The sequence below is a fragment of the Narcine bancroftii genome, chromosome 1, assembly GCF_036971445.1.
Source record: "Narcine bancroftii isolate sNarBan1 chromosome 1, sNarBan1.hap1, whole genome shotgun sequence".
NCBI classification, from domain to species: domain Eukaryota; kingdom Metazoa; phylum Chordata; class Chondrichthyes; order Torpediniformes; family Narcinidae; genus Narcine; species Narcine bancroftii.
Genome location: NC_091469.1, coordinates 490,946,378 through 490,961,695, shown reverse-complemented (window position 1 = coordinate 490,961,695; position 15,318 = coordinate 490,946,378). Strand labels below are relative to the sequence as shown.

The following is a 15,318-nucleotide window of genomic DNA, read 5'->3' as shown; positions in this document are numbered from 1 at the left end:
GAACACGTGACGCCCGGGTGACGTCAGCGCCCTCCAGCGCGGTTCTCAGGAAGGTCCAGGCTGGGAGTATAAGTGAAGCCCAGCAGCCTGCAATAGACTAGTCTGCTCACTGAGCTCAACCCGTCTGGTTGTATGTGTTATTGCAGGAGCAGAGTAGCCGGCGCTACAATTGTTGACCCCGACTGGTAAACGTCTTTGAACCCATCATGAGCGAGCCTGGGATCAGCGCTATAGCCGTGAAACTGCCTGAATTCTGGGTTCAGGAGCCGGAGACCTGGTTCGTCCACGTGGAGGCCCAGTTTCACCTCTGCCAGATTTTGTCCGACATGACCAAATTCTATCATGTGGTCGCTGCCCTGGACCAGGCCACCGGCAGACGCATGCTGCACCTTGTTCAGCACCCACCCACCGAGGACAAGTATGAGACCATCAAGTGAGTGCTTACCGGATCCCTCGGACTACCCAGACACCAGCTCCCACTTGGATGCTGCACCTCGATGCCCTGGGGGACAGGTCCCCAATGGAGCTGATGGATGAGATGCTCGCGCTCATGGGTGAGCACACCAACTGCCCACTCTTTGAACGCATCTTCCTCGAACATATACCCGGGGACATCCGGCTGCTGCTGGTTCAGGAGAGCTTCACCGACCCGAGGAAGGTCGCCCAGAAGGCTCAAGAGCTGTGGCTCGCACGATTCCCAGAGGGCTCAGTGGTCCAGCAGGTCACGAGGCACGGGCATACCTAACGCTGCGGTAGAGCACCCGGACCCTGCAGGGGCCCCCAAGAACATATCCAAGGCCACAGCATCAGCTTCAGGTCTCTGCTTCTTCCAACAGTGCAGGCTCGGAAGTGTCGTCAGCCCTGCTCGTTCCAGGGAATCGACCAGGTTGGCTGCTGTTAATGGCTGTGGCGGCTGGCCAAAGACACAGTCTTCTCTACCTGCGGGACTCAGTCAGCGGCCAGCGGTTCCTTGTTGACACTGGAGCCCAGATTAGTGTCATACCGGCCACGGCCATCGAATCCAGGAACCGACCTCATGGACCTCTCCTCCATGTGGCCAACGTAACGGCAATCCGGACGTATGGAGACAAGACAGTCCACTTCCAGATCGGCCAACAGAATTTCACGTGGAGGTTCACCGTCTCGTCCCTCCCGACTGCCATCCAGACTTCCTCCTCGTACACAGGCTTCTGGTGGACATTCGAGTTAGGCGCCTGGTGGACGCCCATACCTTCCAGGCCGTTCGCCTTGACGCCTCCCGCTTGGAGCAACCGCAGATGGCCATGATCAGTATGCCCAGAGACGAGTTCCAGGAGATCCTGGATGAGTTCCCGACACTCCTCAAGCCACAGTTCTCCGCTGCCTCGCCGCGCCACGGGGTGTTCCACCACATCCCCACCCAGGGCCCGCCAGTTCACGCCAAGGCAGGCCGGCTCCCACCTGACAAGCTCCAGGTAGCGAAGGAGGAGTTTTCACACCTGTTGGAGCTGGGGATCATTCGGCGGTCCGACAGGCCGTGGGCCTCGCCGCTCCACCTGGTCCCAAAAGCCTCCGGTGGCTGGCGTCCTTATGGAGACTATCGACGGCTCAACGAGGCAACCGTTCCTGACCGTTACCCCATCCCTCACATCCAGGACTTTATGATCAACCTCCACGGTACGAGGGTCTTCTCCAAGGTTGACCTGGTGCGCGAATATCACCAGATTCCGGTACACCCTGAGGACATACCCAAGATGGCCATCATCACCCCCTTTGGCCTGTTCGAATTCCTGCGCATGCAGTTCGGGCTCAAGAACTCCGCTCAGACCTTCCAGCACCACATGGACTCGGTGGGCAGTGACTTGGATTTCATCTTTATTTACTTGGATGACATCCATGTCGCCAGCAAGGACCAGGCACAACACAAGGCTCACCTACGTGCCCTTTTCTCCTGTCTGGCCGACTTCGGCCTTACCATCAACCCGGCCAAGTGCCAGTTTGGGAAAGAGTCCATGCAGTTCCTGGGCCATTCCATCACGGCCGAAGGAGCCATGCCCGCTGCTGCGAAGGTCGCAGCCAACAGGGAGTTCCCACGCCCGAACAGCCTCTTGGGATTACAGGAGTTCGCAGGTATGGTCAACTTTTACAACCGCTTCATCCGGGGAGCTGCACGCATCATCCAGCCACTGTTATCCCTCATTGCAGCCAAGCACAAGACACTCGCTTGGAACCCAGGAAGCCCTCGCGAAGGTCGCCATGCTCGCCCACCCACACACCGACCTGCATATGGCACTCTCTGTCAATGCATCTGCCACAGCCATTGGTGCCCTCCTGGAGCAGCAGGTGAATGGGCATTCTTCAGCCGCCTGCTCTGCCCACCGGAATGCAAGTATAGTGCTTTCAACCGCGAATTACTGGGCATGTACCTGGCGGTGCAGTAGTTCCGCTCTTTTTTGGAGGGGAGGACTTTTACCATCTTCACCGACCACAAATCCTTCACCTAGGCGCTCGCAATGGCAAAGGATCCCTGGTCGGCCCGCCAACAGCATCACCTCTCCTTCATGTCAGAATTTACCACTGACATTCGGCACAAGGCGGGGAAGGACAATGTGGTTGCCGATGTACTCTCGCGACCGGCCATCTGCACACTGAGCAGGAACCACTCTGTGTTTCCCAGAATAGTTCCAGCTGCGTGGATGATTATGGGTAGGGAAGATGACCATTTCTTTGCCACGCTTTGTGCCACAGAGAGCAGCCCGGTGGGGCTGTCACAACCTACACCAGCCGCCCCCCTGACAGCCCCTGTTGGCCATCCCTGCCCTGACGGCTCCTGCCTACTGCCCCTGGGGGTCATGGAGGAAGAGGGGTGAGTGGGGACATGGGTCGCGGGTTGACGGCATCAGCGTACATTCGTGTGAGTGAGCAGAACTCAGCGCTCTGCCGATTTTCCTTCCGAGAGGGACTGCAGTCGGTGCCATGGAGCATTCAAGAAGGTAAATCTCCCGACATAAGGGCGGAGAATCTCAGCCTTGACACTCGGGTTTTTTCTTTGCAGAAAGGGCCTACGGAGCTGGGGGAAGGCGGCAGGGGAATATTTAGTGTCTGATTGGGTGGGCACTCTGTGCTGCAGTTGTTGAGGTAACAGAGCTCGTGATAGTGTGTGGAGGGCTGAAGGATGCCGTGGAGAGGAAGGAGAGCGGTCACAGGTCAGGTGGCAGGGGCTGTGGTTGACTTCACAAGACTCTGATGACTGCAGCCTGCTTGTTGCAGATCCCCTCACTCCTCCTCGTCCAACAACTTGCCCACGTCACTCCTTCCAACAGGAGTGGGGTGGGGAGGGAGAGGGAGAAAACATGGATCTGGCTTGGGGAGCAAGGACAAAAGGAATGGATGGACAGGCTGGCACTACCTCCCTGGAGGCATGGGTGAAGGGTTTAACATGTCGGTTAAGGGTGAAAGGTGAAATGTTCGTCAAGTTTATTGTCAACTGATTGTACAAGTACAACCCAACGAAACAGTTTTCTCTGGTCCTCAGTGCAAAACACACAGACACACAACCAGACACAACACACATACAGGAATAAACATGTAGGACAAGTGTTTCATCTACACAAATAAATATTCTACATGCAAGATTCTCAGAGGGTCAGTGTGAACAGTTCCTTTGGTTGTTCAGTATTCTCATTGCCTGTGGGAAGAAGCTGTTCCTCAGCCTGGTGGGGCTGGCTCTGATCCTCCTGTATCTCTTCCCTGATGGGAGCCGCTGAAAGATGCTGTGTGCGGGGTGGAAGGGGTCCTTGATGATTTTGCACACCCCTCTTCAGACAACGATCCCCATAGACCATGTCAATGGTGGGGGAGGGAGACTCCAGTGATCCCCTCTGCCTCTCTTATGGACCTGTGGATTGAGCTCTGATCCATTTCTCTGCAGCAACCGTACCCGCACTGTGATGCAGCCGGCCAGGTCGCTCACGATAGAGTTCTTGGAGAAGGTTGACGTGGTGGTGGCCGAGAGCCTTGCCCACTTCAGTCTTCTCAGGAAATGCATTCGCTGTTATGCCTTCCTGACAAGTGAGGAGATGTTGAGTGTCGATGATAGGTCACTCCAAGGAACTTGGTTCTCTCCACTACGGCGTTGTTGCTGTGTAGTGGAGGGTGGTTGTTCCTGGTCTTCCTGAAGTCCACGATCATCTCCTTCATCTTGTCCATATTGAGTCTCAGGTTGTTTCTCTCGCCCCATTTCCACCTCTTCTCTATAGAGCAACTCATCGTTGTTGCTGACGAGCCCAAACTTGATGACACTGTTGAAGCTGGATCTGGCGATGTCGTTGAGGGTCAGTAGCTTGAACAGGAACAGGCTGAGCACACAGCCCTGAGGTACACCAGTGTTCAGTGTGACGGTGCTCGATATTCTGCTACCGACCCGGACAGACTGTGGTCTTTCCATTAGGAAATCCAGGATCCAGTTACAGAGAGGGGTCTTGAGTCCCAAATAGGACTGCTTCTCCACCATCCTTTGGGGAATGATCATATTAAATACCGATCTGGTCAATAAACAGGTGTATGTTCAAGGGGAACATTAGAGGGGACTTTGCTCAGATGGTGGTGAGTGTGTGGAAGGAGTTGTCAGAGGCAGTAGTGGATGTGAAGTTGATTTCAACACCAAAGGGAAAATTGGATAGTTAAGTGGAAGGGAGGGGTTGACGGGCGATGGGATGAGGTGGAATAATCGTCTGGCACGGATGAGATGGGTTCTCTTTCACATTCTCCAGCTCTCTTCCTCTCTCATCTCTGTCCTTTGCCCTAGTTTTCCACTCTCCCTGTCTTACGCTGACCCATTCTCTCCCTCCCTCTCTCAGGAGATAGTCATGCCTGAGGTGCTATACGAGGAGGTGATTGAAGTCGAGGAACGTGTGGTCTTGCGCCAGGCAGGGTGCCTGCTGCCTCCGAGGGATGGGCTGGAGGTTGTCACTGGTAGGTGTGTCCACATCATGCACACTGCCACCCTGCACGGTGGGGTATCACTGCCTGGCCCCTTCCCCTGCACGGTGGGGATCGCTGCCTGGCCCCTTCCCCAGCATGGTGGGGTATCACTGCCTGGCCCCTTCTCCTGCACGGTGGGCTATCACTGTCTGGCCCCTTACCCTGGCTACCAACTCTTGTCCTCATTCAGTGGCACCTCCTTCAAATGTATCCAATTCTATGTCTCCCTTTCTTTCCCCCCCCCCCCCACCCCGCTCCAGAGAGGAGGATCTGCATGGCCTTATCTTTCCCCCACCCCAAGAATGGTCTGCATGGTCTTGTCCCTTCAGAGGAGGAGGCTCCATGTGACCTTATCCCACTAACTTCCCCCCCCACTCCACCGTAATCTTGCACCCTCCTTAACTAAGATCTATATCTGCCTCAACTGCATACCATGCCTCCCTCTCTCTAATCCTCCCAGCAAACCCTCCCTCCTTCTCCCAAACATTCTCCCCAATATCCTCCCTCATACCCTCCCTTCCTCCCCTAAACCCTCTTCCTGAGCCCTCTCTCCTTCCCCCAAACCCTTCCTCCCACTCCTGAACTCTCTCTCCACTCACCTTAAATCTTCCATCCCTTCTTCCTTCCACCCCCAAACCCTTCCTCCACCCCTCCAATCCCTCCCTCCACCCCTCCAATCCCTCCCTCCACCCCAGAGCATGGACCCTGCAGTGTGCACCGACTGCGGTTTTCCATCCAGGCTACTCTGACAGCCCCTGCCCATCCCCCCCCCTCATCCCCCTCCTCAGATATATCCTCTGGTTGCCCCTCTCTGGCTACTGAAAATCCTTCCGATCCTATATTTTAACCACAGCCGGTAAAAGCGGTAAGTGAGTTGCTTTGCGTGAGGGCCAGCTCTGCCTTGGTGTTGCACAGGATTCAGCGGGGAGTGCTTGGAGGTGTGGACGAGAGTGAACTTGGAACAGCTGGAGAACAAGCTGAAAGACGTCCTGTCGAGAGGCATCCGTAGCCTTGCTGTGGTGCTGCTGCATTCCTACACGTGAGGCCATCCACCTCCTTGCCTGCCCCTCCTTCCCCCAGACCCCCCACCTCACTCGCTGGTGTCAGAAGTCTGTGATTAAGGGGAACATTCGGGGGAACCTCCACTCAGAGGCTGGTGGGGGTGTGGAATGATCTTTCAGCTGGTGGTGAATTGGACTCAATTTCAACAATTAAGAAGAATTTGGGCAGGTGCATGGATGGGAGGGGTATGGCGGGCTATGGACTGTGTGCAGGTCAGTGGGACTAGGCAGAAAAATGGTTTGGCGTAGTCTAGAAGGGCTGAAAGGCCTGTTTTTGTGCTGTAATGCGCAGAATCCCAGTGGCATTCTTTGACCATATATTCTCTGGTAGTTCCAGGATTTATTGTTCCTCCCTAATTACCCCTAAACTGGTGAGTATGTCAAGCACTGTACAGGCCCTTCAGCCCACAACATTGTGCCAACCTATGGGAACCTCCTCCACAACAATCCAACCCTTCCCTATCTCACAACCATAACCCTCTATTTTTTGTTTTCATCCACGTGCAGTCAAAACGTCTTTCAAATGGCCCTATTGTATCAATCTTTGAAGTCACTGTTTACTTAGACTAACTTTATTTACAAATTCCAGATTTAAGTTACAGGAAGGATAATTTTTTTTAAATTTAAATTTAGACATACAGCACAGTAACAGGCCCTTCTGGTCAACAAGCCCTTGCTGCCCAATTACACCCAATTGACAGCCTGAATTTGTCTGAGATTGTCTGATCTCGGAAGCTAAGCAGATTCAGAACTGGTCAGTACTTGATCCCTCCCCTCTCGACCTTCCTCCGTGATTCCCTTGAGCACTCATCCCTCCCCATCTATCCACACCCCCCCTCCTCCCCAGCACCTTCCGCTGTGCCTGCAGGAGGTGTCACACTTGTGCTCTCACCTCCTCTTTCACCACGGTCCAGGGCCCCAAATGGACCTTTCACGTGAAGCAACACTTGTACATCTGCAGGAGCAGGAGCAGGAAGCATCCGCTGCTTTCTTTGTGGCATTCTCTACACCAGAGAGACAGGTTGCAGATGGGAGATCCCTTCGCTCTGCACCTCCTCTCCGTCCACAGCCACAGCAACCTCCCAGTGTCAACCATTTCAATTCTGAGTCACACTCCCGCGCTCACATGTCTGTCAATGGCCTTTGGCACTATCCTTCCCTGACCACCCGCAGTTTGGAGGAACAACACATTACCATTCATCTCGGGCCCTCTCCAGCCAGATGGCATAAACTTTCTGTTAAACTTGCTCGCCTTTTCTTTTCCCTCCCCCTTTCATGTCTTTCTGGTTCTCGGCTCCCTTCCCCCTCACTCACCCAGCCATCTCTCTTCCCCCTCATTGCTACTGTCCCATCCCTCCCCTCATCCACCTCTCATCTCCTATCTTTGCCACCCCCCTCCCCTCAACCCTTTTTTCTCATACCCTGATGAAGGGCTCCAGCCCAAAACATCAGTTCTGTATCTTTGCCTTTGCTACATAAAGGGCACTGTTTGACCTCCTGACCTTCTCCAGCATTTTATGTTTTTTACTTCAACCACAGTGTCTGCAGAATTTTGTGATTTATTCCTGTACTCAATACTTTGATTTATGAAGGCCAAGATGCCAAAAGCTCTTTTGACAACCATATCCACCTGTGACGCCACTTTCAGGGAATTATGTATCTGTATTCCCAGATCCCTCTGTTCTACCCCACTCCTCAGTGCCCGACCATTTACCGTGTACGTCCTTTCTTGGTTTGTCCTTCCAAAATGCAACACCTCACACTTGTCTACATTAACTTCCATCTGCCATTTTTCATCCCATTTTTCCATCTGGTCCAGATCCCTCTGCAAGCTTTGAAAACCTTCCTCGCTGTCCACAACACCTCCAATCTTAGTGTCATCTGCAAACGTCCTGATCCAATTTACCACATTATCATCCAGATCATTGATATAGATGACAAACAACAATGGTCCTAGCCCCCAATCCCTGAGGCACACCATTAGTTACAGGCCTCCAGTCTGAGAAGCATCATCCACTACTACTGTCTGGCTTCTCCTGTCCAGAAATTGTTGAATCCAGTTCACTACTTCACCATGAATACTGAGCGTCTGAACCTTCCTGACTAACCTCCCATGTAGGACCTTATCAAAGTTCTGACTGAAGTCCATGTAGACAATATCCACACCCTTTCTTTTGTCAACTTTCCTGATAACCTCCTCGAAAAACTCTATAAGATTGGTTAAACACACCCACCACCTACAAATCCACGTTGACTATCCCTAATCAGTTTCTGGTTATCCAAATAATTGTATATCCGATCTCTTAGAACACCTTCCAGTAATTTACCTATTACTGACATCAGGCTCACCGGCCGATAATTTCCAGGCTTACGTTTGGGGCTTTTTTTTAAACAACAGAATAACGTGAGCCACCCTCCAAACCTCACTTATGGTGAAGGACATTTTAAATATTTCTGCAAGAGCCCCTGCAATTTCTACATCAGCCTCCCTCAAGGTCCGAGGGAATATCTTGTCAGGCCCTGGGGATTTATCCACCCTTATTTGCTTTTAGACAGCAAGCACTTTCTCCTCTTTAATCTGTATTGGTTCCATGACCTCATTGCTTGTTTTCTGTACTTCCCACGACTCTGGGCCCATTCCAAAGCCGACCACTCTGATCGTCATGGAGACCCATTTTATCCCTTACTATTTCTTGTCTCTTAATGTTCCTATAAAAAAAGTCTGGTAGATTTAGGACAGAGATGAGGAGGAACTGCTTTTCCCTTGGGGTGGTGGATCTGTGGAATTCACGGCCACTGAAGCAGTGAAGGCGACCTCAGTAAATATATTTCAGAAAAGGTTGGATAGATTTCAACATAGTAGGGGAATTAATGGATATGGGGAACAGGCAGGTGGGTGGAGATGAGCCAATCATCAAATCAACCATGATCTCATTGAATGGCGGGGCAGGCTCAATGGGCCGGATGGCCGAAGCCTGCTCCTATTTCTTATCTTATTATGTTTTCCCATCCACTGTAGGTGGTCCGAGCACGAGCAGCGAGTTGGTGAGCTGGCGATGAGGCTGGGGTTCCTGCATGTGTCCCTGTCCGCTGATGTGATGCCCATGATCCGGGTCGTTCCCCGTGGCTACACCGCCTGTGCTGACGCCTATCTCACCCCCTGCATCCGGAGATACATCAGCGGCTTCCGTGCAGGCTTCCAGGACGCCCTCAAGGTAGGCAATCAGATCTCCCACTGGTGCTGGAGCAGGGTGTGTGGAGGGAGGCTATTCAGCCCAGCATGTCCATGCTGGGCCGTCAGGGGAAGCCCCAGCAGGTTCCCAATAAGTGCCAACCTGCCCAGCCTTGGGGTAACGTGGGAATTTCCCTCCCTCATCCCTGTTTGCTGGTGAGAGGGGTCCATCAGGTGGTGGCAGGACTAAGAGAGCCAGTGGCAGCTGCCTGAGGCTGGGCGAGTAGCGGGGCAACCACAGCAATGATTAAATGGCAGGAGCTGGCTCCCACTCACTCTCGACTGCTCATCTTAGGGGTGAGTGTTGCGGCTGTATGGTTCATGAGAGAAGGCGACCCTCTCCACCCACCTCACCCTGACTCCACAGGAGTCAGCCCCCCCCCCCCCCCACCCACCTCACACAGGTTCTACACCCCCTTCCCCACCCCTGGAAATGAATGCCCCCCTCACACTGACTCCCTCCCCACACTGACTCCCACCCTATCCAGGACGTGAAGGTGCTGTTCATGCAGTCAGACGGAGGACTCACCCCCATGGACAGGTTCAACGGGTCTCGGGCCATACTCTCAGGGCCAGCAGGAGGGGTTGTGGGCTACGCCGTAACCACACGCGGAGATGGCACGCCGCAGCACGTCATTGGCTTCGACATGGGAGGTGAGTGTCTCGCAGGATGGGGAGGAGGAGATGTGACGCCCCACATCTGGACACAGTGAGGGGAAAGATGTAGCAGCTGTGATTCGAATGGCAGAACCATCTTGATGGGCTGAATGGCCTCATCCTGCACCCACATCTTAGAACCATAGAACATGATAGCACAGAAACAGGCCCCTTCGGCCCTTCTAGTCTGTGCCGAACCATTTGTTTTAGCGTAGTCCCATTGACCTCCACCCAGTCCATAGCCCTACAAACCGCTCCCATCCATGTATCTGTCCAAATTCCTTTTAAATGTTAAAATTGAGCCCTCATTCACCACTTCAGCTGGCAGCTCGTTTCACACCCCCACCACTCTCTGTGTGAAGAAGAACCCCCTAAACCTTTTCCCTTTCACCCTTAACCCATGACCTCTGGTTTGTATCTCACCTTCCCTCAGTGGAAAAAGCCCATCTACATTTACTCTGTCTGGCCCCCTCATAATTTTAAACACCTCCATCAAATCTCCCCTCATTCTTCTACACTCCAGAGAATAAAGTCGTAACCTAATTAACCTTTCCCTGTAACTCAGTTGCTGAAGACCAGGCAACATCCAAGTAAATCTTCTCTGCCCTCTTTCTGTAGTTAAAAATGAATCCCATGCGTCTGCACCTTCTGCTCTGGCCCACAACATGGGACTTCATCAAACGCCTCGTTGAAGTGCGTAATGCCACGTTGGCTCCTTCCCCTCCCCACAACAGATAACGCGCCCACCATTCACTCTGCCCTGGCTCTGCCCCTCTCCCAGGCACGTCGACGGATGTCAGCCGGTACGCTGGCGAGTTTGAGCACGTGTTCGAAGCCACGACGGCAGGGATCGCCATCCAAGCGCCCCAGCTTGATATCAACACGGTGGCAGCGGGCGGAGGTTCTGTGCTGTCCTTCAGGTAGGCTCTGGGCTCCCGAGCCCACTCTGTCCACTAGCTCTGGGGGTCAGGGTTTCCTGTTCCTGGATCATTGGAACCATTTCTGGGACAGGAACTGGAGGGGAAACCGATATTTAGCCGGAGGAACTGGTACAGCTGGCCATCAGCCTTGAACGCTGTAAAAGGCCTGTCCCTCTCACCTGGTGGTATGCAGCTTTGAGGTCTATAGTAGAAAATACCTTGTACTGGGCTATGCTGTTCACCATATCAGTAATGCGAGGGAGGGGGTAAGCGTCTAACTGCATAAACGTTGATGGTCTGACTATAGTCAACCACCAAGCGCTGCTTCTCCCCATCTTGACCACCTCCACTTGGGCTCGCCATGGGCTACTGCTATGTTCTATAATGCCCTCCTGCAGTAATCTGCGCACCTCAGCCTTAATGAACACCCTGTCCTTAGGGCTATACCTGCTGCTCTTGGGGACGATCGGTTTATAGTCGGCAGTGAGGTGTGAACAGTGGTGGGTCTCAATATTCAAGAGTGACAGATTGCAGCTCTTCCGTTTCGTAAGCACTAGTGGGGGTTGTCGCTGTGCCGAGGCCAGGGCCACCGCCTCCCCCTCACTTCTGCCCAGACCAGGGCCTCCGCCTGCCTCACTTGACCGAGGCCAGGGCCTCCGCATCCCCCTCGCTTCTACCCGGACCGGGGCCTCCGCCTACCTCACTCGACCGAGGCCAGGGCCGCCGCCTCCCCCTCGCTTTTGCCCGGATCGGGGCCGCCGCCTCCCCCTCGCTTCTTCCCGGACCGGGGCCTCTGCCTGCCTTACTCGACTGAGGCCGGGGCCAAAATGTTTGGCCTGGAAGTCAGCCTGAAGAAAACTGAGGTCCTCCATCAGCCAGCTCCCCACCATGACTACCAGCCACCCCACATCTCCATCGGGCACACAAAACTCAAAATGGTCAACCAGTGTACCTATCTCGGCTGCACCATTTCATCGGATGCAAGGATCGACAACGAGATAGACAACAGACTTGCCAAGGCAAATAGCGCCTTTGGAAGACTACACAAAAGAGTCTGGAAAAACAACCACCTGAAAAACCTCACAAAGATTAGCGTATGCAGAGCTGTTGTCATACCCACACTCCTGTTCGGCTCCGAATCATGGGTCCTCTACCGGCATCACCTACGGCTCCTAGAACGCTTCCACCAGCGTTGTCTCCGCTCCATCCTCAACATTCATTGGAGCGCTTTCATCCCTAACGTTGAAGTACTCAAGATGGCAGAGGCCGACAGCATCGAATCCACACTGCTGAAGATCCAACTGCGCTGGGTAGGTCACGTCTCCAGAATGGAGGACCATCGCTTTCCCAAGATTGTGTTATATGGTGAGCTCTCCACTAGCCACCGAGACAGAGGTGCACCAAAGAAGAGGTACAAGGACTGCCTAAAGAAATCTCTTGGTGCCTGCCACATTGACCACCGCCAGTGGGCTGATATCGCCTCCAACCGTGCATCTTGGCGCCTCACAGTTCGGCGGGCAGCAACCTCCTTTGAAGAAGACCACAGAGCCCACCTCACTGACAAAAGACAAAGGAGGAAAAACCCAACACCCAACCCCAACCCACCAATTTTCCCTTGCAACCGCTGCAACCGTGTCTGCCTGTCCCGCATCGGACTTGTCAGTCACCAACGAGCCTGCAGCAGACGTGGACATACCCCTCCATAAATCTTGGTCCGCGAAGCCAAGCCAAAGAAAAATACTCTTGTAGATTCTGGTTAACATTTTCTATCACCTCTACAATCATGATTGCCTCCTCCACAGTTAACTTTTCTTTCTCAAGCAGTCTTTGTCTGATTTCTTGTGACCTGACTCCTGCCACTCTGGTATCCCTGATCACATCGTTAACTCTGTGCTGGGCAGTCACTGCTTGGAAGTTACATGCGCTTGCTATGCTTTTTTACAGACAGGATAAAGTCTGCCCTGGTCTCTCCTGCCTGCTGTCTCCGTGCCCTTAGCCTGGCGTGGCCCTCCCCATATCCTTTAGTGTTTCCTGAACAGTCGCATGGCTTTGGTGTACGAGGTTGCGTCCTGCTCCCAGCTGTGCTATTAGCAGCCTCAGAAGGATTCCCTCAGTAGCTCCTGGGGCGTTCGCCTCTACATAATTCTCGAAACACCTCTGCCAGCAGATGAAGAGTGTATGTGTCCCGGGGATCTAACTTTAGTTGGTCTGAACAGCATCTGCTGAAAGTTCTGGCTCCACTGTATCCCCTGCTGTGCTATACCCCCGCGGGGCAGGATCGGTAATGCCTGCTACAGTCCTGGAGCAGTCCCTCCTCTCTGACGGTGGTCCCCGGTGGGGGGGGGGGGGGGGGGGCGTTGCGTTACCTCAGCCTCTGTGACTTGTTGCTCTACTTTTACATTCAGGGCCTCCCAATCCCTTGAGCGGTCTTCCTTCTCTTCCCTGTTGCTTCGGAGCCTGTCTCCGCTGACCTTGGTGTTGGGGGTAGGGGTGGGGGGGAGGCTCGCATGCGGTCCCGGTGTAGCTCCTCCAACAGTGGAGGGGAAGGAGCATAGGCCCACAGTCTGGAGGTAATAGGTGGAGAAGGGGGGGAGGACACAGCAGCAAACAGGGAGAGGGGGGGGATGGCTCTGTAAATGGAGGGGGAAGTGGGGTGGAGATCTGGAGGAAAGAAGACAGGGGGAAAGGGAAGGGAGTGAGAATGGGGAGTGGGCAAGCAGAAACTGGAGAAGTTGATGTTAATGCCATTCAGTTGGAGAGCGCCCAGACGGAAACTCAAGTGTTGCCAGTCTGGGTGGGACACAAGATCACCTCCAGGAAAAGCAGTTCCTCCTCACCTCTGTTCTAAATCTACTCTGCTGAGTCTTGAGGTTGTGTCCTCTAGTTCTGGTCTCTCTCCCCCACCAATGGAAAGTGAGGTTGGGTTCTGTCGGGTATTCATGCCGTCCATGTTATTGACCTGCTCTGCTGCGTTTCCTCTTCCAGGTCAGGACTATTTGTCGTTGGTCCCGAGTCGGCTGGAGCGCACCCTGGTCCTACCTGCTACAGGAAAGGTGAGCATCTCTGGCAATGCTCTCCCCTTTGTCTATCGCCCTGTCTCCGTCTCTCAAAGCAAACCATCCACAGACATCTTCTACTGACCTGCCGGATCCCACAGTTACCTCGACTACACCTCTTCACATCCAGACTCCTGTAAGGATCCCCCTGCCTCCTTCACATCTGCTCTCATTCTACCATATCTGTGATGTCCTCCAGTAAACATGGCTTCCCCTCTACTGCCACTAACTCAGCCATCAACAGCATCTCTATTTCCTGCACTTCTGCATCGACCCCTTTCTCCCCTTTCCCACCCCCAACCAGGGGACTCAACAAGGACAGGATTCCTCTTATCCTCACCTACCACCTCACCAGCTTCTGCATCCAACCATCCTCCACAGATTTCCACCACGGATCCCACCACATCTTCCCCTCTCTGCCTTCAGCAGGGACTGTTCCCTCCGTGACTTCCTCTCCAATCCTCCCTCCCCACGAATCGCCCCCTCAGGACCTACCACCCCGCCCCCCCCTCTGTGATCACAGGAAGAGCTCCACTGGCACCCACACCTCCTCCCTCACCATCTGACTCGGGGCTCCAAACGGCCCTGCCCAGTGAAGGAACGCTTCACTTGTGAATCTGCAGGGGTTGTCGGGCTTCTGCTGCGGTCTCCTCTACATTGGAGAGACTGGACGCAGACGGGGAGGTTGCCTTTGCTCTGTCTGCTGCAATAGCGCGAATCTCCCATTTTAATTCCACATCCCACTTCCAGGCCACATGCCTATCGATGGAGTTGAGCATTGCCAAACTAAGGCCACTTACAAATTAGAGGAACAAAGCTTGTATTCCATTTTGGCTGCTCTCCAACCAGATGGCATTAACATCGACTTCTCCAATTTCCATTAATCCCCCTCCCCTGAGCCTCTCTCTTTCCTTATCCCTCCTTTCCCCCACCCCCTTCTTTTCCCTCTCCAGAGAGCTGCCCCCCCCACTTCCTTTTGTTCTACCCTCCCCCCTGTATCCACGTCACCTCTTACCTGTCCCCTGCCCCTTCCTTTCTCCTCTCCCCACCCTTTTATTCAGGTTTTTACTTGACGAAGGGCCCAGGCCCTAACCATTGGTCATCCTGTGAATGGTGCGTAGCCTGCTGAGTTTCTGCAGCATGTTTGCGTGTGCCCTTGACCCCAGCGTCTGCAGATAAAATGACCTCACTGCAGCGTTGAGGTTTGTTGTAGGGAGCTGTGGTGAAGGCAACTATTACTGGTATAACGTATATGCCATCGTATAGGACGATCAAAACTTAAAAGTTTTATCTTAAAATCGAGTCGTCCTATACGCTGGGTCAAAAATCCATATCCAACACCATCACCATCTTCCCGCTGGCTCCAACCCAATCTCGCACAAGCCCCATAAATTATCAGCGAAGGCTCAGCGCTCCTCCACGGGATCCAT

At 53.6% G+C, this 15,318-nt stretch overlaps 1 protein-coding gene across 4 annotated transcripts in view; it reads left to right on the top strand.

The window, feature by feature from the left end:
• Window positions 1-15,318, top strand: part of oplah (5-oxoprolinase, ATP-hydrolysing) — a 107,217-nt gene that overhangs the window by 23,188 nt on the left and 68,711 nt on the right. The window contains exons 1-7 of one of the 4 annotated variants that reach the window (XM_069915130.1): window positions 2,883-2,972; window positions 4,839-4,953; window positions 5,878-6,001; window positions 9,043-9,238; window positions 9,744-9,909; window positions 10,694-10,832; window positions 13,818-13,885. In XM_069915130.1, coding sequence (XP_069771231.1) covers window positions 4,848-4,953; window positions 5,878-6,001; window positions 9,043-9,238; window positions 9,744-9,909; window positions 10,694-10,832; window positions 13,818-13,885 — 799 coding nt within the window. In that variant the 5' untranslated portion in view covers window positions 2,883-2,972; window positions 4,839-4,847. Of the gene's footprint in view, window positions 1-2,882; window positions 2,973-4,838; window positions 4,954-5,877; window positions 6,002-9,042; window positions 9,239-9,743; window positions 9,910-10,693; window positions 10,833-13,817; window positions 13,886-15,318 lie in introns of those variants that run through there. The other 3 variants (XM_069915128.1, XM_069915131.1, XM_069915132.1) reach the window with 3 other exon arrangements.